Below are 21,206 nucleotides of genomic sequence, written 5' to 3'. Positions count from 1 at the left end.
CGTTTGTAATCGTCAGTGTTTAACTTTTTTTGCAATCATCTGTGCTCATCAGCGTGTAGAATAGGTAAAAGAAATATTAACGTAAACGCAAACGTAGAGTTATGGAAAAATGAGAAAATTGCTACAGGATTGGGGAATTCGCGGTTTCTGGCGGAGATAATTGGGTGAAGAAGTAACCTCTGTCGAACATCGTTGAGCTGAATTTTCCCAAATCTTTATTTCGGAGAATCGAGTGACGAGTTTCATTTTGTTTATTTTTATCGCTTTCTTGTTTGTTTGTTTGTTTTTTTTTTTATTTTTATTTTTTGTTTGTTCACTATTAAACAACGGTTTATTGGTATTCGAGAGCGGACTAGATAACTTCCCAGTAGAATGTATAACTAGAGGCACTATTCAAGCTTAAAATTTAAAAACTGTCTACGTTTAATTAGTCGATGTACGATTGCTTGAATTACGATCCAAGAGCTCACTGATATTGTATTATTATTCATTTCTTCCTTCTCTATTTCTGTTACATTTGTGGTTGTGTCTTAACGATAAATTTTGTTGTTGTTTTTTATTCACCCACCATCTTTTCATCGCAAACGATTGGAGGGCGATTAAATCTATTCGATTTGAAAAGTTTAGTTTTTTTGTTTTTTATTATTTTTGGTAGTAAGTCAAGTGACTAACGACTAATTCAAACAACTAAATCTTTTTATTAGTTTTCTCGTTTTCTTTTATCAACTTTCTCGCTGTATCTTTTGTTATTCTGTTCTATGTGTGTAAGTGTCTTCAAGTGAAGGGTGTTTTTCTCTGGCCAGCGACAATAATTGTCATCGAAGTTGGTGCGTAATAAATATTTCCGCTTAATATACGGGACAGTAATGATATATTAGAATCGAGTACTATAAAATCAGATTCCTTTTTTTCGTGTGTCTCTCACTCAATTTGTCTTTGCTTCCCTCGTAATACTTTTTACTCACTATTATTATTATTATTATTATTATTATTTGTTATTTTTTTCGATTTTTTCTTTTTCGTTTTAATTCCACTTTGTCAAGTATTATTATTTTTTGTTATTTTTCAACTCGTCATTCCAAGATTGTAAATAAAACGACTTGAATTGATATTCGATCGGTCGAGCATGATGAAATTCAAAGACGAAGGACGTTTTCTGACTTATTTTTACACTTTTGGGAAGGAAGCATATCTAGACTCGTACAACTCGCTTTTCAATAATGCGTGAGCGTGTTCGGTGGGTACGATGACCGAACGTTAAAAACCAGTAAGCAATATACATGATGAAGTGAACGTAAATTTTGCTTCTTTAAAATTGATTATTTTTTACTAACGATTTATTCATTATTACTGGGAGGAATCCTTACGATTTTCCATTATTATGTAATCTTCTATGAAGAGTGGTGAATGAAAATGGCAAATATTTGAGAGGGAGCTCGAAAACTTACGACTGATGAGCAACTGTCTTTTTTTTCTTCCATCGTTATCGTTTTTTTTTTCACCGTTTCTTTTTTTCTATGCTACAAAAATTGGCACGGAAACCCAACTTATGAAATACTTAAGGAAAATAAAACCAAGATACTGACTTAAATAACAACTCGCATTGTTGTTTAATCCCTTCTTAAACTTCACTGAATCGTTTCTCACCGATGTTGGCGCGATCGATAAGTATTCGTAGCCCATTTGGAAGATAAGACTTGTGTGCCTAAATTCTTTGGATATTAGAGAATATATGTAGATATATCTCAGTGATAAAAAATGAATTTATAGTGCAGTGAGCATCGTGTCAATTGTTTCGATTCATTTTCTTTTTTTCGCTCTACACATTATTTTGTGACTCGTTCTAATAATTATGCTTATTGTTGAATCGTTTATTATATTTTCTTTCACATCCTCGGGACTCTACAGCTCGGAGAAACTGTCGAGACCCGTTTCGCAAAAGTGGAGCAGCATCGGGCAGTGTGTCACTACGGCAGAATCGCATTAATGAAAATACTGACATAGTGAGGCAATGATCTCAGGAGTCTCGATGCGGTTTACCATTATGACCACAAATAATGCATGTATTTATTTATGCATATATATAAATAAACAAATGAATAAATATGCATGTACGTACGCAAATTCACAAATACGTACATATTTAATTATTTGTTTATTTACTTATATACACACGTAATATCTACATCTATCGATCGATCTAAATAACTTTCGTTCTCTCTCGTTCGCAGATTCGCTTCTAAAACCCATGCGCACCTACAAACTTGGTCGCTCTATCGAACTTAACAATACGAATACTAATCAGATTGATCGGCGAGTGATCTCTTTCCTCCAATGGTGAACCTCCAAATATTCGACAATTCCGGCAATGTTATCCTAAAAAAACGAAACGATAGAAAGAAGTAAAATAATGCTAAGATTGGAATTTTGATACCGATGAGTGTTGAAAAAACATTGTAAAATCTATAAATATAAATTGTTTTCGAATAACAAGTCTTTGATCGAGTTTTGTGTGTCACCACGGGGGGAAAAAGATGACGCGCGAATATCTTAAAATTTTTGTATTATTTTTGTTAACGTTTTTTTCGTCCCAGCCGTCGAGGTATCGTTCGACGACGCTGAAAGACGTCTTTATTCCGGTCTACAAGAACACTTTTCGCTCTTCTCGATCGGTTTTTACGGTCACAGCCTTCGAGAGGGAGGGGGGAACAAGGGGGGTGGGGGCGTATATTTTACTCCACGACGACGACGAGGACGACGATTACGCTCATCGGCCCATGTATACGTGGATCTGCGGGCTAGTTAACGTTTTTCCCTTGCCCAACGAGACAATAAGAAAAAGAGATGAAAAAAAATGGAGATCGCGCGACCGAGTGTGGAGGCGCCCGGCGGTTGGGGGGAAGGACGGGGGAGAGTAATATGGATTTTTTTCTCTAGACAAAGGGATGCAAGACCGCTTCCGCTGCCAGCCGACCCTTTTCACGTCTCAGGTGGTTGGCAGCGTTGGAATAACGTTTTTTTTCCTCTTTTTTTTCGCAAGCTTGGTTGGAAAGGTTCCCGGGTTTATATTGTGTCTGTATGTGTGTTCGAATCAGCGTTCTTCATACTCGTCACAGCATAGAAAATAAAAATTCGCGCCTCGACTCGTTTAATTGTTGATTGACCAAAAAAACACTTATAAAAACCGAGTTAATATTGGCTTTCAACCTTTTTCGTTTAACCTTTCGCTTTTTCAAAGAAGGGAAAACGTTCGAGGGTTGGGAGAAAAAGAGGAAGGAGGGATATGTGCTTAATCGCGTTCAAGCGTTTCCTTTCGTCGCGTCATTTCCACACGTAAAACTGTCCAAAAATGAAAACGTCAAATTCTTAAGGCCGCTACGCGTTCCTCGTCGAATTCAACTGCAGACGAAACTCAAAATTTTTCTTATGCTAAGGATATTAACCATGCATTTTGTAAATACGTGTCTGTGTGTGTGTGTGTGTGTTGCTGTTGTTTTTTTTATACCTGTGTGTGCAGCGATTCATCTTCCTGTCTACTTCGTGTCTTTTCGTTCGTACCTTATCACCCTACCAGTCTATGATGATGTCGTGTCAACCGACGTAATACTCTAGTTCATTATAGATTACATTTCGAAGCGCGTAATCGAGGAATTCCACCATTGTCTTTTTTTTTGTGTGTTTCCCTATTTCTTTCACTCTTCGTCCTATGAAATTGATCCCTCTTATCGCAACAGACGAGCAGATTTTATCAGCTAAATGATCTCGTTCGACCATCCGTAAGAAGGAAGCACACATTGATTTTTCTTCTTCCTGTTTCAAGAGTGGCTTTCTCGATTCATTCTCCTGTACTTATCCTCGTGAATCTATGTTCGTTGGGAAAAAATGCCCTCGGCTATACATTCGCGAATGTAAAATCTTTCCGTCTCAATAAAATTGTATGTTCGTGTTTGCATATATATAATATATATATATGTATTTTTTTCCATACGTACGAGTTCACGTACGAAATTCTTACGAACCTTCAACTTTCCAATCCCCATTACTATCCCATTCTCCTATTGTTTTGACCTCCGAATTTCAACCTCGATTATCGTAACGAACTAATTTATCGCGGATGAGATCCCTACGATTTATGCTTTACTGATGCCAAATTCTGCCGCGTTATGACACACCGGGCGAGCGATCTATTTTGCGCTAGGAACTACGTACACCGATGACCGCGATTTTATCTTCTCCGTCGTAGCTTTCGGAGATACTGATTCTCCCTTAACTAGTCAGATGTCGACCTCGAACATGTCCTGCTCGATTGGCTTCTTTACCCAACTTCCCAACTCCGCACGTACGAACGCGTCCTTCAGTTGACGCTTGGCGTGCTGTTTCACACAAGAATAAGTCATTTTTTCAATGCTATTGAAAGCTCCAGCGATAAGGATTTGTCTTATTGAAAACATTTTCCTGTTATTGAGAATCGTTTCGGTTATTGAAATTGTTTTTGGCAAACTTTTTCGAATTTAACGCTGCAATGGGTAACGCTCCAGTCAAATTCTGACTCGTAATATTGATCTGGAGACAATTTTATGCATCCCTTAAAGCAGATAGATACGAAGTTTCTTTCACTTCGTAACATGTAAAACTCAAGTGTAAAGCCATAAATCGTGAAATCGTAAAAAGACTGTAAAGCGTGAAATAGCTATTTGGAAATTTACAGCACAGCGCTCATGAAAAATAGCCGTATATACGGTAATTTTTATCGTAAATTCGATTTTTTTTCCCCCCACCACCAGGACGTGATTCTGGAGCTACACAATAAACTTGATGCAAGATCAAGAACAAATTGAGAAGAAAATTACACTTTTAATAATAATACAATGAAATTATGATAAATTTCATTTCAATTTCAATACGATTCAATGTTATTGAGAATTCTTTGCAATATAACTTGATTTCTACGATTCACATCGAACATTAGTTAAGAATGAATGTCAGTAAAAGAAAAAAGATGTGTAATGGAAAAAATCTTACCGAATAATCTTGTACGGACAATTTGGCATCAAGATAATGACGGCATTGATTTCTGTCAGTATCATCAATAGTGCTGATGCGACCGAGAAGATTGTAAAACATGCGAAACAAGCCCTGTTTCGAGATTCTCGAGGGTTTTCCAAGCTCGTCTTTACCGGTCGTGCAATTGATGACCTCGGCTTCGTTCTGACCTACAAAGGAGAGAGAGAAAAAAAACCAAGGAGTTGTATCGAATCACGTACCGTAGCGAAAAAAGGGTGAAATAAAGAGAAAAGAGTTTTCGCGAAAGATCGACTGAAAATGGTTTTCTTTTAAAATTCAATAAAACGAAAGGAAAATTGGAAAGAATATAAAAACATTGTTGGTAAATGAATAAAATTCAGTTCCATCGCTTTGAACGATGCAAACTTTAATATCATTTGATGTACGAGCCTGTAGTCCAATTGACACTGTAATTCGGTGCTTTGCCAGGTTGTCTGACCTCGGACGATGTAATAAGACTCATAAGGGGCTTATTCAGCCTGTATGGGGGCGGTAAACCCTGAATCGTATTCTCAATACGTCCACAAACCGCGCGATACATGTGACTTGGGTTTAACAGGCTGCCGAGAACGATGCTGTGGAAGTAAATAGGCTCGATGAAGTGGCTGAGGAGTGCGCCTTGCACACCTAGTACGTTCCACCGAGCTATTTTATCCGAACACGACATCGTCAGCAGTCTTTGGCCCTGTAAAATATTTAAAATTCATTTTTCATTATATATCCGCACATTATTGAAAGGTTCTTGTAAAAAATGCAGAAAGACACCACGATGCAGTGAATGATGAAATAAAAAAATCTCGCGACAAAAGAAATACATTTAGGTCTATCCTGAAACCCTAAACTGTCTGTAGAAAAGGAAAAACTAGGGGGTTTGAATACCTCAATTTTCCCGTGCAGCAGGAACCTCCTGATATCTCAATTACTCACTACTACAAGAAGTACAAATCTCAAAAAATCAAGTATCTAACTAACCGATTATTTATGCTTTCTCCTAGAATTTTTTGTTCTACTCATAAATTCTCACTAATTTTTTTTTTCCAAAGAGATCAAGATTAAGCTAATATTCAGTTAGACGAGGTCCCTCGCTCGACGATCTTTTGAAAGCTACCTGCATTTCGGAGCGTAGAATCATGTTTCGAGATTAAATCGTTATTCAATAAGCATTCATGGACACTCAAGGCACCATTTTGGTTACCGAAACTCAGTTAATTTATGCAAGTGACTATAATAACTTGATCACCAACTGTGGCATGAAAATGTATCTTGGCAACGTTCCTTTTATCGATCGTCTCCTTTGTCTTCGTGCACTCACTCTCTTTCTTCCTTTTCATCCGCTCTCCCTAAACCCTCTCTCTTTCCCTCCCTCTTTCGCTTTGCCCAAACACACGGTCTTTCTTCAGTTCTTTAGTCCGTCTTTCCCTTTCTGTCTCTTTCCTCCCAAACTCGCTACTCTCTTTCTCTCTTATTCTCGGTGTTCCTTCCCACCTCACAATTCACTCTCTATCTTCTCTGGCCTCTCTTTGTGTTTATCGATCATCCGAGAAAAGGAGGACGCTGCACACTTACCATGAGTACTCCGTCCCAAGTTTGAATACCGTCGCTGCTCTTAACCGGAATAGTGCCTTCCCCGGACTCGATCTTCGTTCTCAATTGACCCCTCGCTCTCCTGTTTGGGTGCTTGTCGACCGACTCGTTTTCCTCGTGAGGTGAGAAAATTCTTGCGTCTCCACACGGCGCCGTATTTATGTACAGATGAAATTGTATACCCGCTCTCAGCTTGTAGCCCTTCTTCGCTGCTTCCAATATTGAATCCTCGCTCCGATTCTCCGTGTGCAGAGCCAATTGCCGGTAGAGATACTCGCATAGACAACGACGCGCCACAACCTCCGCGTGACAATCGTTCAACGCTCCGCCGCTCACGCTCAAATGCTCACCGGATACGCATTTCGTACCTTTGGTTTTGTAAATAATCAAATCAATGTACACATCGAATACTCATTCATAAAATCGAGATCATTTATTCGTCTGTATGAAGAGAACTATTCGACGTTCGTTCGATCAAATGGGAGCGATTTTTTTGGAGAATCGAAAATCAAAAAAATAATAAAATCCCGTTAAATCTCGAATTTTCAATGAAATATTCACATTTGATAATTCCCGTAGGCAATTATTCATTTTCTTTTCTTCATTTATGTGAACAAATGTTGACTCAAATTTAACTGTAGCTAAACTGAAGGGATGTTTTCTGGATGTTGGAATATTCTGAGAAACGTAAATAGCGTTATCGATCGTATGCCGGATTTGATTTTCAACATTCGTGGTCTGGCCTACTTGTGGAAACAGGTGTAACCCCACGGTAGATTAATTGACAAAAAATAAAAGATCTCTAGGGTAAAATGTCAACGATATATGTCGAGAGGGATGCAAATTTTTGGAAGCAGACGAAATAGAAACTTTTGCTTATATCTCCAGTAACATCAACTGCGAGCAACGATATTTTTGACTGACCAACGAAGCGAGAAATGGTTTTCAAGGGATTCGTGCCTTTTCGTTCCTTTTCAACGACGCAAACGTGAATACTTGACATTAATAAAATTGTATAAAAAAGCAAGGAATTACCAGTGGTGACACAAATGAGCTCAGCCTCTTGTCCTTTGGTTTGAACAATGCCAGCGAGTACCTTGCGCCTGGCATGCTGGGGTTTGGTTTGCATGAGCTCGGTGAATTTTTGATTGACCATTTTGCCGATTTTATCAGCCAACATTTGCGGTAGACTGAGTTGTTCGTGGGAGTGGCCAGAATTAGAAAAGTTTGGCAATATGCGAACGGGTAAAGGTATACAGAAGGAGGAGCTGTGAACGTTTCGCAATTTGGCGAGTGCAGCTTTGCTAGCTGCGGCCTTTGCCAATTTTTTGCTCGGTCCGGTCCCTTCGAAAGTTTCTCCGTCGATCGTAACAGCTATCGTGAATTTGGCGTAACTCTCGCCACTGTCCGAGATACATTTGTAAACGACACCAGGATACAATTCGTTGATGAGGGCGACAGGTCCTTTGTCCATGAATTTACTTGAATTTTTCGGCTCTTGGGACAGCGTTTTGAAGGCATTTACCAAATGATTGTCACGCTCGGTAACATCGCTCGTAAAATCGGGCTCGAGCGGCGGTATCGCCTGGCAGGGATTTAACGCCTGATGTATCTCGGGCGCGTTACGGAATTGCACGATACTTCGTAACGCCAATTCAGCAGCCGCGTGCTTCGCCATTTTCTTCGTACGTCCTTTGCCCTCGTACGTTTGTCCATCAATCACCACCGCAATCGTGAATATCGGCGCGTGTGTCGGTCCCGTTTGTCCAACCACCTTATATATAGCTCCGGTTTTCAGCTCGTTTAATGCGCATACCGCGTTTTTTGGCTGTGGATTCTTGTGCCTCTTTTTCGGCACTGGCGGACCTGCTGATTCACCAAACAAAAATCTCATTTTCCATTCCATATGAAATCATGAATTCTATTACATTCAATTATAACTTTTAGGTCTTTGAAATTCAACGTAAATTATGACTATTACATTAAAATATGACGTTCAAGATTGTGTTAATGATCTTGAAATACAACAATGGTCAGAAAAAGATCACAAAACGATACAGTTTCCTTCCGTTCCTTTTAATATTCTTGTTCGATTGTTTATCCAATTCAATGAAGTGAAATTTGACGCAAAGGTAATTTCACTATTCTGTAATGTGATTATAGTAGAAGTTGATGTTGAATCACTCAACATTTTTCATGCGATAATATTCATTTGCACTGGTCAATCTGATACTCTTTTAAATAATTTTTCACAGTTTTTCAATCAAAATAGTTGATCTTGTTTTTTAGTAAAAGAAGTTTTTAATATTTACAATCACTTAAAATGTTTTATATCATTCTACATTCAACATTCAAATTTTACTGAAAGATGAAAGATATCGAGTCTCTTGATGAATTTAAATTCTACTTGAAGATGAAAGTATGCAGCACGGTGTCTAAAAAGTTGTATGAATAGAGTTAAGGTTGAGAGGCAAAAACATCAATTAGCAAGCAATTTTCTAGTAACGCTATGATAATTTGTGAATCCCGCAAAACAATAGACCCGTTTCGATTTCGATCTTTCCAAATCAAACAAGTTTTTTTTCAAATTAAACAGAAAAGCTGCAATTCAGACTCACAGATTACCGGAACTAAACTTTAATTTCTGATCAATGAAAAACTTGGATAATCGGAAAGGAATTAGTAATTTTCAACCTCTCGTTTAACTGACCTTCGGCTTCACAATCGGCGTGTCTCTTGAGGCCAGTGTGTCCCGAGTTAGTATCCATCTGTGGAAAAAGAAACAAAGAAAAAAGTTTGAGTATTTTAAGAACACAACAAGAGGTTTTAAAAATAGATTAAATTGCAGCAGCAATACTTACACCTGCGGAGTGCTTTCCTTGACGTCCTTCTGTCGCACCTGGAGTACCGCCTGGAGGACCAACGGACATTGCACTAACTACGAAAGATGAAAAACCATCGGGGTGTATTTTCAAAAAGTTACAAATGGAAATATAATCAAAGTGAAATTCGATAACAAGGTGTTGAGATTAAAAATAAAGAAATGATATAATTAAAATTAATGTTCATTGTGCGAAAAATGTAATTTCATTAATAGAAAATAGCTCGTAATTACTAAATTTGCTGGTGAATAAGAAAGAGAGTATCGTTTACTTTTTCGAAGCGCCGCCTGATTGTTTCCCAGCATTGTAACTCCGTTGGACATCGTGCTGTTTTTGTTTTATTCTTTAAAAATTGAACACATTCATGTAGGGGGAATGTAAATTCGCATGTAAGTGTGTGCGTCAAGTTACCGTATGTTGTGTATAAGTGGTAAGGAGAGTTACAGGAGAGTCACCGATAAAGTCGAAAGAAAGACAAAAAACGAGACGGCACACACAAACCTCCAGACGAGCAAGTCCCTCGAAACACCGCACTATTGCATTGATTTTGATAATATACTTGGATATAGTAGCGCAGTCCCGTAGCGCTACGGTCGCTTTTCTCTCTTTTTTTCTTCTATCCTCTCCTTTCTTTCGCTCTAACGCCGAACGCCCGTCAAAACTGCGGTATATAACCCCACTCCGATGTAACAAGCTCGAGGATGCACCAAATATATTAATCACTTTTATTTATTATTCCTGAATGGAATCGATCGCGAAACACTGCTCGATTTGTTGAACGATAAGTCGGACGCTCACTTATCAATCGATTCAAACTCTAAACGCGTCGATGAGCATGTTTTTTGTCATTTTTTTGCTTATGGACTATTGGGAGAAGAGAGTGATGAGATAAATGTTCGTGCAACGCGACGACGACGTGCTCTCTCTCCTCGACCGTCGAGCACGACTCCTCAAAGTCAAACTGCGCATTGCAGTAATCGTCCGTGCGCAGTCGACACCAGTAGTTGTTGGTATGCGGTCGCAGAATTTGGATTATACTTTTTCGGTGCCGCTGCGCGCGTGGAATCTGACAGAGAAAGCGAGTAAAAGAGAGTCCGAGATAGAGGGATTATGATGCCGCTTATACTTTACTCGCTCTCCCGGTAACTTTCAAATACACCGAGAACAATATTGTCAATTTATGTTCGCAATCTCACGTCTATGCCTTTCATTCTGGCATTTCTCATTGACCTAGTGAATTTTTTAGTTTTATTTTATGTTATCAACCCGAGGTTTCTTGGCCAGAGACTCGTAATCTCTTGTGTCCCATAAAAATGCCACTGTATTACGCCGGTTTAAATCCCAGCTCTTTTTATTCTGGCAAATATACCGTAGAGAAATTCACCGAAATACCCTTTACGGATATCACTGATGTTTATATCGATTGGAATTATTTACTCCTATGGCGTTACACTGAACTTTGGATTACCGGCACTATTGGTGACCTTCAAAATCCTGTTTTAACCTGCCCTAAGGAACTCAAGATTCCTGATAATGCATCCGGACGGTAAATCTATTATAATTGACCCTCAGTGTCAATACACTTAACCTATTTCCGTAGAAACATGATATTTTGTCTTTTATGTATAACTTCGAGTATTTCGATGTTACAGAATCCTAGAAAAAATTTACAAGAAGACTATATCAATCAATTCGAATGCTCTCAAGTCTTTCAATTTCATAATAAAAGAAACGAAAGGTTCTAAGCTTAAAAAGTGGGGTTATGCCTTCTGTTTTCGTATACTACTTTGCGACTCATTCATTCTATAAGATTTGACAAATGCTGAATATTAATTAATTTTTTACGTGACAACAATAAATTTCATTCACAATTATTTTGGTTTAATCGATTTTTTATCGACTCAGTATACAAAATGTTTTTCCAAAAATGATTGGCCACAAATAATAAATTTTGAAGGATGATCAATTTGATCATTCAATTTGAAATGTGTATTTCATTTAGATGTTTATCAGCAACCGGTGGGGTCGACAACATAACTATTCTCACTTCGAATAATGAAATCTGGAGATATAAAATCTATGAGAAAAGCTGGAAAAAAGTACCTCGTTTCATACCTTTGAAGGATGATGGCGATGAAACGGTAGAAAAAATTGTCAAAATGGATCAGGGAAAAGTCGTTGTTGCCCTAACCAATTTGGGTATGAATAATAACTTTCAACCATGGAAAATGAAAAAAATTATAATGAATATGACTAAAGTATTTTGGATAAAAATTTTAAATATAATCAACTTTTTTGTAGGACGTGTTTTTAATGTACCAGCTCTTGTTGAAATGCCGGAGGGTGTGAAATTTATAGACATATCCTGTGGTTTGGAACACACTCTTATGTTAGCTGAGAATGGAGATGTTTACTCTATGGGGCTGGGAACGTTAGTAGAAAATACTGTACCCATATGAAACAGGGTAATAAGAACTTGACCCTTCTATTTGATATTTTTGGAGAGTGAAACACAAATGTTTTGAATGCTTTTTGACTTTCTTGATTTTTTAAATCTTCTGTGGAAATTTCTTTCTAAATTTCAATTTACCGATGTCGCAAAACTGAGTTGACAAATTTCTCATGTTTCTTTTTGTTATATTAATCTATGTGGGATTTTTTTCCCGTTCTTGGTGATGAATAAGAGAGTAATCGAGTTTAAGAATCAGCAACACGAATGTATTTATTTACTGTTAATTATTCACAGGTTCTAATCTGGTTTTGAATATTGATCAATACAAAGTGTTTCTTTGGAAACAAATAATTAATTTACTCCTTTCACAGACGAGGACAACTTGGACACTGCGATCTAGAGGATAGCGATGAACCAAAATTGGTAGAAGCTCTGGCCGGCTTGAAAGTTTCACAGATATCTGCAGCGGGTTGGTGCAGCGCTGCTGTTGTGGAAGAGGTTTGTATCGAACTAATGTCATACCAATTACAGCTATTTTTCCTAATTTCCTTTAAAACATTAATCCAATCTTACAAGAAAAATTAGTTTTCATAGTAAATTCAGAGATTAAACAGAAATTTATAGTAATAATAAAGGACTTACTTTAGGGTGACCTCTATGTTTGGGGCTGGAACAATGAAGGTCAATTGGGATTGGGCGATGACCAAAAAGTTGTGGCAGTTCCTACAGTCGTAGATTTCAAAGATGAATGCGAAGAAACGTTGGAATTAAGGATCGTAAAGGTTCAATGTACGAGTTCGTTTGTTATTTGTTTGACAGGTAAATTGGTGAATATATATTGAAATTCATTGCTTTTACAGGTAAAAAGTTTCTTTCTGATATTTGTTTCATTTTTTAATCACTCAGATAACGGAGAATTGTGGGGATGCGGTTCAAACAAGTACGGTCAAATGGGACAAGACAAAAAATTATTTCCTGGTGCAAAGAGATTTATGAAAATTCCCATTGACTTCAATGGTAACCACGTAGAAGATTTTAAGTGTAGGGCACGAGGAACCTTGATATTCACCAGTAGAGATGATCGATAACCAAGAAATCGGAATAAAGTATTTGGACTGCTTCACAAATATGTTCTCAGTCAGAAAATTTTCTTTTCAACATTCAGTACCTTGATAAATAGAATAAAAAACGATTTGTGAATTTTTTCCAGACGATCACACACTCTTGATATTTTTTTGGATCAGTGTAAATTAGAATTGTAGCTGAATTAAAATTTATTGCTTGGAATTTATGTACCTCGAACCTTCAAACATTTTTTTGACATTTTCGTTCTCTTTATCGCTCATTTTCACTGACTTTCATTGAATTCCTTTAAAATATCGGCAACTCCGTTTACTTCCATTCAAGGTAGAATGAAACGTCGTTTTTCCATTAAGATTTCTTCATCTGTGAGTATCACTGGATCTTCTAATGTCAGCATTCTTTGTATCTCGACTGTGGCTATTTTTCTTTTCATCTGTTACGACAAGGATACTTTAAAAGATGATACGAATAAAACTGATTACTGTTCAATACTTAGTTTCAATATTGCTGTTGTTGCTGAAATGGCGGCTAGACGATTACCTTTCTTATTCTTCTTGATATCTTTGCTCTTTCGTGGAGCAGGAGCAGGTGCAATTTCTTCCTTTTCACTTGTTTCAGGGTCGAACATTTTGATAGGACGAGGAACTTGAAATTCGTTAGGTAATTTGTAATCGATCAATGGGATGGGCTCGACGAAAGTCATGACGATCAAAGTATAATGAAAACGGTCGCCGTACCTGCATCATTAGGGGGTTTTTGCTAATAATTTTTGCAAGCGAAAAATGAAAGTAACATTTCGAGTTCTTTGCCGATTTTTGATAACGTTGAAAACCGATGTCGGTTTCTCATCGATTAAAGCATGGATCAGTTACCTAACCTCACTTGGAATTTTCGAAATCTAAATTCTTTGACACAGTTTGACCGATTAAAAAAAGATTCTGTCAACCTACGCAGGACGATGGCAAAGATCGGCTGACAGAGCCTTTTTTTAATCGGTCAAACTGTGTCAAAGAATTTCGACTTCGAAATTTGCAGCTATCTCTCTCGCACTCACGGTTGCGATATACCGACTGATCCATCCAACTGCAAAATGGTTGCACGTTTTACTCGGACATCCTTGATTTTTTGAGAAAAATAAATTACACCTTGTCCTCTGATGAAATGAGAATAGCGTGTTACTCATATTTTCTTTCAAATATCAACCTACTCGTAATAAAACGTGCAGCCGGATTTTTACCGACTGAACATTGACATGTCACGTTATACGGTTATACCGATACTAACATGTTGTAGGTTGCTTCTTTAACGACATCGAAAATTTCCGGTTTCTGGTTACTATTTTCGTCGGAATTTTCGTTCACGAGTTTATCAGTTTTCGACTTGATTAAAGATTTCATGCTTTGCCTTGAACGATTTTGATTCCAAGTCCTCTTTTCACGTCTGATAAGAAATAAGAAGCTAATCAGAAAAGTTTGGATTTCAAGTGACAGTATTCGTGTCGAATTATAGGTTAAAACTTTCTGAAACAACTTATTTGAGGTACTTTTACTGTTCAAAATTAATTTTCGTAGCATATGAAAATTAAATGGAAAGCATCGAATGGAATGCTGAAAAAACATGTCTAATATTATTAGTTACAATTTGGAGTCGGCTCGACTTCGGATTATGTTTCCTTGCGATGTTTCCGGTCCTTTTGGCAAATCCTTCATTTCCTCTTCCATAATAATTTCGTCAAAATTATCATCGTGGAGAATAAGGTCCCAGTGTAGCAAAGGTTGACCGCTCGTAAACTTTTTGGAACATTTGTCGAAAATTTTTCTCATATCGCGCCAGAAAGCATCGTGAGATAATTCTTTTTCTACGATATATTTGGATTTTATTCAGATAATTGATATCCGGGAAGGGATTATTCAGAGAAATGACAGGATAGAAAAACTTTTTGAGTACAGTAAATAGACAGTTTTTCCTGGAAAGCCTACGTCGACGATATTCTCGAAAAATAAGAAATTATGGTGAATTAAACAGTGTTCGACAGAGCAACGTACCTCGAATCAGTTGCATTTCCCCAGCCAGCCAGCTGATTAGAACACTTTTACCATATTCGTCGAGATGATTTTCAAATAGTAAGATTTGCAGGGCTACAAAATCGAGAAACCAAAAAGATGCCATATTCGTCTCATAGTCGTCAACGCCCAAAATTTGTCCGATTAATCTTCAAGCATTTGTCAAAGTGAATACGACAATGACGGAAAAAGAATGGTTGAAAAAAATGGTTTTCAAAGTGATGTTTTTTAGGTTATGGCACAATAAAATCTCGATAATCGGTAGCAGCGTACCGGTACGCTGTTTGCCTATCAGAATTTTTCGTTGCACCGTTTCAAAACAATTTCAGTATAAAAATCACACGTGCGGAAATAACATTCTTGACAGCAATACGATTGAAACTCGACAGTAAAATATAATGTGTTGATATTAATTGATGGAAATACTTACGTGATTAAATTTTGTGGATTTTTATCTTCGATCTTTATAGCGATTCCAACAAGACTTTTCAATTTTTTAGGAAGTGTCGGCATTGTGTTTATTGGCGTTTCAATGAGAGATTTCGGTCTCACATCACTGTTGTTTCCGAGCTGTTGTCCCGTTTTATAATCATATATTATCGAAATTTTCGTGAAAAGATACAAATTTCAAGACGAGAGTTCCAATGACCAGACTCGACAATTTTCGAAAAAAAAACTTTCTAAGGGGCACAATGGAGTGCCCCTTTGAAAATTAGCGAAGAATTTTTTTTTACTGCAATTTCAATTCAATGCAACTTGACTCCGTCTCTTTAAAAAACAGTCGCAAAAAATTAGAATTCCTTAAAAATTATTCTTTTTCCCCAATTCTCATATATTTTTCCAAAATTTTTTCTTTCTCCGTTTTCAATTTTTTTTGACAATTTTCAAAGTATTCCTCTTTTTGAAAATTCTCGGTTTCGGTCTCTCCTATATGTGGACGAATAAACGTATGTTATTCGTCCGAGAATATGTTAAAACGTCCAAGTATTTCCAAACAGTGTTGCCAAAACGTTGCTATACTGCTACAAATTCGGAGAACGATTATTCGTCCAGGTGCGTCCCAATGCGAAAACAGAAAATATAATTGTCCGGAATAATATCGTAGTTCCAGGTTCATAGGAAAGCAAGAATTTATATAAATTATCAACTATAGTGGAAAACACGTATAAAAATTGTCAACTGTAGCGAGAAAGACGTGTTATTTAATAAATTCGTCGAAAGTAGTGTCACGTGACGAAAATACACAAAATAAAAATTCTCAGCGATTTATAATCCGGACGAGTAGCCTAAAACGGTAATCGAACGACTAGACAGTATCTAACTATAGAATTTGATAAAAAATCGAAACTGAATCGGATTTAAGTTGAAATGAAATTCAGAAGTACACTGCGACCTCGATTGTCGGAACAACACAGGACCGACTGGCTCAGTATCGTAAAATAATCTTGCGTTTGCGCACAATGGACTTTTCAGTTCTAGGCACTAGAGACGACTGATTGGATTGGCCGAGGGCTTCCCCTACCACTCGCGAAACGATCATTATGAGGAGGCTTTTCATAAACCGAAGTTCTCAGCAGAAGTCCATAGGTCGCGGTCGTGGTCGCAGTGCACTTTTAGGAAATAGTAAAGAAGAACGTTTTTTTTGACACGCGGGTTAACCTCAAATTTCTGTTCCTCAGTAGCAAGCGAATTTTCATTATTTTCTTCCCGTTGATTCTTCGATTCTGACATTCTCTCAAAGTATTTCACGACAGCAGTGTAATTACGAAACTACGTGTTATTGAAAAAACGATAAAACGTTTTTTTTCACATACAACCGAAAAATCGCTGCACGAACGAAATCCTGCAGTCACGCGCGCACGAGCCAATGGACACAGCGCGTGCCGCAACGACAAATGACGATATCACAATATTTTATTAATTCGTTTTATTAATTTTTTTTCATTTTTTCCATATTTTGTTCAATATTTTCAGAAAATAACACTCCAAAGCGAAAAAACCGTATATTCTCACCAATCCCAATGTGTGTATAATATATATATTATACTTCTCATATATAATATATATATATTATTTATATATATATATATATATCATGTATACTTTGATACTTTTATATATAATATAATGTTTATGTGGAGTAGCGCACACTTTAGACTGTTATGTATCGATACTTTTATAATTTTTATCGATAAATTACAAATATTGAAAAACATGAAACAGACACAGGCGAAGTCGGCTGGCGCGTCCTAACGATCGGCAATATCGGCGATCGCACATGCATATCTTTCTCCGTATCGTGCGTGAGAAGAGAAAAGAAATACGAACATCCACGCACACACACGCACGCACGCACACACATACACACGCGTACGTCCCCGTTGGTATGCCCGACGCGTGATTTTTCCGCAAAAATCATTGAGAATCTGTCATTGTTGGTTAACAATGGCGGATAATTGTTTACGTCACTTCGCCCATGATCGGCTTTCTTTTTTTTTTCTCTTCGGTAAAGAAAATCAAAGTGCGCCGCGGTGATTGATTTTTGCAAAAAAATAAGGACAGCAGGCATACGGAGGAAGTGAATTATTACTCTGTTTTTTTGGTTTCTCTGCATCGGTCAATTTTGCCGTCGTTGAAAACGCGTCTGAGGCCGAGAGTCGACTGAATTTTTTTTTTTTCCTCTTTTCGTTATTATGTTATTTATTTTACTTATATATTTCCACACCGAAGTCAAAAAGGCAATACGCAGTATGAACTTACCTATTAATTACGTGTATGTTTCTCTGTGTGTATCAACGTTTGTGTACATCGCGGGTCGAGAGGGCGGGGCGGAGGGGGCTTCTGGATTTTCGGGGCATTCTTCTTCTCTCCTTTTCAATTCTTTTCCTTTCGTAATATCTCAATTTACAAATGTCCTCACACTTTGAATCTTGAACCAAGTTTTCGAGTTCCATCTTTCTCTTGTTTTGCTTCACTCTCTCTCTCTCTTCCATTATCCTCAATACAAGTACACAATCACTCATCTCGATACACTCTGTATTCTCACGTATCTTTCTCTCTCTATGACGATTTTTTTCCTTATACAAACCACCTCGTGAAATTTTTTTCAAAGATTTTTTCATATTTTTTTTCTTCGTATTATTATTATTATTATTATTATTTTTTCTTCTTTTTTTCTTTTCTATTCTTTCATCTCGCATAACCAATTTGTTTTATGCGAAAATGAAAAGTCGATAGAGAATCAGAGATTATACAGAGTCGACGCGACAAATCGGTCTCGTAAATTCGAGAGTTTTGTTAAAAATTACTTTTTTCATCATTTTTAAGGTTAAGGATATTACTATCGTATACGAGCAGCAAGGAATGATGAAAATTTCGTGCACGGTTTGTTATTCGAATTTATATATGGTATACATCGAATCCGGGAGAATGATTTACTAATTTTTATCACAGAGCTCGTTGAAATGTGAAAGGAGCAACGAGACTAAAGGATCTTCGTTTGTATTCGTCTTTATTTTTATCTCAAGTTTCCCGGATTCCAAATAATTTTAATCAGTCAAAAGGACGCGCGAGTCGAATGTGTGATTTGACGTGGAATCTTTTTTTTTTCTTTCAAGGTCGAACGATCCGAGTTTTTTCGAATATCCTTATTTTCTCTCTCTCTCTCTTTCTCTTTCTCTCTCAATATATTCTAACTTAAACGTTTGATTTTATATCACAATGAATTAATGAATTAATCAACGAACCAGAGATCGAGGCAAGTACGTGGCAAGTGTGTGCCTAACTTTACAAACGTACGATTTATTATTTTTCCTTCTCTAAATACGATTAAAAAGTCGATCACCTGTCAGAATGACGAAAATCACAAAATTTCATAAGATCGAGCAGCTTGGTTGCCGAGCGCCTCGTGATTCTATTCGTTTTTTTCGATGATTCCTTACGAATTCAAAACGACATTCATTTTTTAGCCGCATTTATATTTTTTCCATCTCCCTCCATTTTTTTTCTTCATTTCGCTCTCTCTCTCTCTCTCTCTTTATCAAATAAACGATACCAATTTTGTTGTTCTTTGATTCCATCCAATGGCGGAAGCCCATTCCATAACGCACCAACGAAATGATAAATTAAATGATAACAAAACATATATGTGAAAGAAAAATAAACTTTTACAAATTCTCAAATAAACAGATGAAAATTAATATTTTCAATTGATTTTATTGAAAATAATACAACAAAATGTTTCATAATAATCATAATTAATAATAACTAATTAAAAATAATTAATATTTATATATACGTTATGTTTATACTCGATATCTAAATAATCGTGTCTTAAAACGTTGTTTAAATAATAATATGATGATCGTATATAATAAAATCATAGTAAAGATAATAAATTCAATAATAATAATAATAATAATAATAATAATAATAATAATAATAATTGTTATTGTTGTATCAGTAGAATCATATATCAATAAACAAACTTAATGGCCTAATTACTTCGTGAATTATACGCGTCATAATCGACTTTGCGATTGCTATCATAGATTCTTTACTTATCGATAATTAATAACGGAATAATTCAATGAATTAAAATTACACGTTGCTTGGATATGCACATAGAGATATAAAGTCGTTTTTTGGTCCCACCTAACTGCAAACATTATATTCATACATTTTTCATGTGTTTCATTCTGTTTTTTATCTTCTTCGATCCATGTTTTCCGTTATATTTGGTTATTTTTTTTTCAAATTACTTCGTGATCGCTTGTACAGTGTGTGTTTCAAATGTTTTTATCGTGTGTCGTGGGGAGGGGAGGCCTGGGAACGGGAGGGATGAAGTGGACTGGGAAAGATGAAAAATCAATGAAACCTTATAATCGTTTGATAATTGTATACAACTGCCCTTCGACTGTAGTCGCTGGTATCTCAAAAGATCGAAATTTTTTCGCGTATACACTGCTCATAATTGTGAATTACGAACTTTCTATAATTATATATATATATTTTTTTTCATTTTAATTTAGATTTCAATTAAATTGAATTCACGAGCCTGATAGAAAATTATTTCTACGCTTATTCTGGCTTGGCGAACGCTCATTTTTGTTGAATTTCTTCATTTTCATATTCGAATAAAATGTCTTTTTATTTCTAACCTTTTGCTCCAGTCGCGAGTCGAATTAGGCGAAATCACCGTGTCTTTCTGACTCTCCGAAAACTGTCACTGACATGACAGATTTTTTTTCAAATCCGCCTTAGAATTTCTGCTCCTTTTACTCTCTCTCTCTCTCTCTCGTACGTTTTCTGACTCTACAACTGGCATCCAAACCTCGATTAATCTACAAATGTTACCTAATAAAATTACACACTCTCACTGGCATCGAGATCGTCGATTATTATGATCTTAAAAGACTATGAAAAAAAGGATAAACAGAGGAGAAAAAATATTATCGTTCCTCGATAAAAAAAAAAAAAAAAAAAAAAAAACGCTTTGCGTTGTCGATCTCTCGCCCGCCGAGCTAAGCTCGTAATTAACAGTCAATCAAGCGAATTTAATCTCGGTTTGTTGCTCAGCGATCCCGATACAATCGTTAATCTAATTAAGGCTATACGTCATTTTTATCCGCGGCTAAGCCTCTTCCTTGTTTCGCCCACGTAGCTTTGTTTTTACTTTCGTCATTTTAAAAAATTCAACTCCTTGACGTCCCTCACGAATACTGGTAAAAATCAGTCTCATTTTCGTTGGTTTCGCGCCGAGTATTCTGCCAACAGCGTCGTTACAAGTTTTCGTCTTTGTATTTCGGAAGATTCGTTTTCGTAAACAACGTTTTCGGTTCGCAGAATACTCTCGCGCGACCAAACTCTTAAGTCCAATGCCAGTTGTACGATCGAACCACTGTTTTCCTTCCCCATTTGTCGCTCCCACTTTTCTGACTTCTGGGAATGTCCCTCACCAAGATTCGGCGTAAAAAGAAAAATGAAAGTCCATCGTTCGGTTTTTTGCTTCAAGCCAGAATTTCGTAGCACCCGATCGCTTTCCTTTGTTCAAATTTTGCCGTCTTTTTCATACGCCGA

The 21,206-nt window shown here is 36.8% G+C and overlaps 3 protein-coding genes across 7 annotated transcripts; 1 reads left to right on the top strand and 2 right to left on the bottom strand.

The window, feature by feature from the left end:
* Window positions 1-192: 192 nt before the first annotated feature.
* Window positions 193-10,466, bottom strand: Adar (Adenosine deaminase acting on RNA). 5 transcript variants are annotated; one of them, XM_043412912.1, is made up of 9 exons: window positions 9,942-10,466; window positions 9,802-9,873; window positions 9,510-9,586; window positions 9,359-9,416; window positions 7,684-8,517; window positions 6,631-7,016; window positions 5,455-5,749; window positions 5,023-5,213; window positions 193-4,373 (listed from the first exon to the last, which is right to left on the bottom strand). In XM_043412912.1, the coding sequence occupies exons 2-9, from the start codon at window positions 9,851-9,853 to the stop codon at window positions 4,275-4,277; spliced, it is 1,992 nt and encodes a 663-aa protein (XP_043268847.1). In that variant the 5' UTR covers window positions 9,854-9,873; window positions 9,942-10,466; the 3' UTR covers window positions 193-4,274. The 5 variants fall into 5 exon arrangements, with proteins under 5 accessions (XP_043268847.1, XP_043268848.1, XP_043268850.1 ...); XM_043412913.1 differs by having other exon boundaries at window positions 10,032-10,466; XM_043412915.1 differs by lacking the exon at window positions 9,802-9,873 and having other exon boundaries at window positions 10,032-10,465.
* A 40-nt stretch (window positions 10,467-10,506) lies between these two features.
* On the top strand, window positions 10,507-13,554 carry LOC122406999 (E3 ubiquitin-protein ligase HERC2). Its single transcript, XM_043412922.1, has 7 exons — window positions 10,507-10,672; window positions 10,777-11,076; window positions 11,533-11,729; window positions 11,832-11,961; window positions 12,354-12,480; window positions 12,630-12,801; window positions 12,889-13,554. Exons 1-7 carry the CDS (start codon window positions 10,641-10,643, stop codon window positions 13,068-13,070), a joined length of 1,140 nt encoding a protein of 379 aa, XP_043268857.1. The 5' UTR covers window positions 10,507-10,640; the 3' UTR covers window positions 13,071-13,554.
* On the bottom strand, window positions 13,366-15,640 carry LOC122407001 (uncharacterized). The gene is made up of 6 exons (XM_043412925.1): window positions 15,559-15,640; window positions 15,111-15,203; window positions 14,704-14,923; window positions 14,350-14,505; window positions 13,606-13,802; window positions 13,366-13,498 (listed from the first exon to the last, which is right to left on the bottom strand). The coding sequence occupies exons 2-6, from the start codon at window positions 15,124-15,126 to the stop codon at window positions 13,425-13,427; spliced, it is 663 nt and encodes a 220-aa protein (XP_043268860.1). The 5' UTR covers window positions 15,127-15,203; window positions 15,559-15,640; the 3' UTR covers window positions 13,366-13,424.
* Window positions 15,641-21,206: the final 5,566 nt, after the last annotated feature.

Source organism: Venturia canescens, chromosome 2 (assembly GCF_019457755.1).
Source record: "Venturia canescens isolate UGA chromosome 2, ASM1945775v1, whole genome shotgun sequence".
Taxonomy (NCBI): Eukaryota; Metazoa; Arthropoda; class Insecta; order Hymenoptera; family Ichneumonidae; genus Venturia; species Venturia canescens.
The sequence above is the reverse complement of the archived record's forward strand: the minus strand, read 5'-3'. Positions and strand labels throughout refer to the sequence as shown.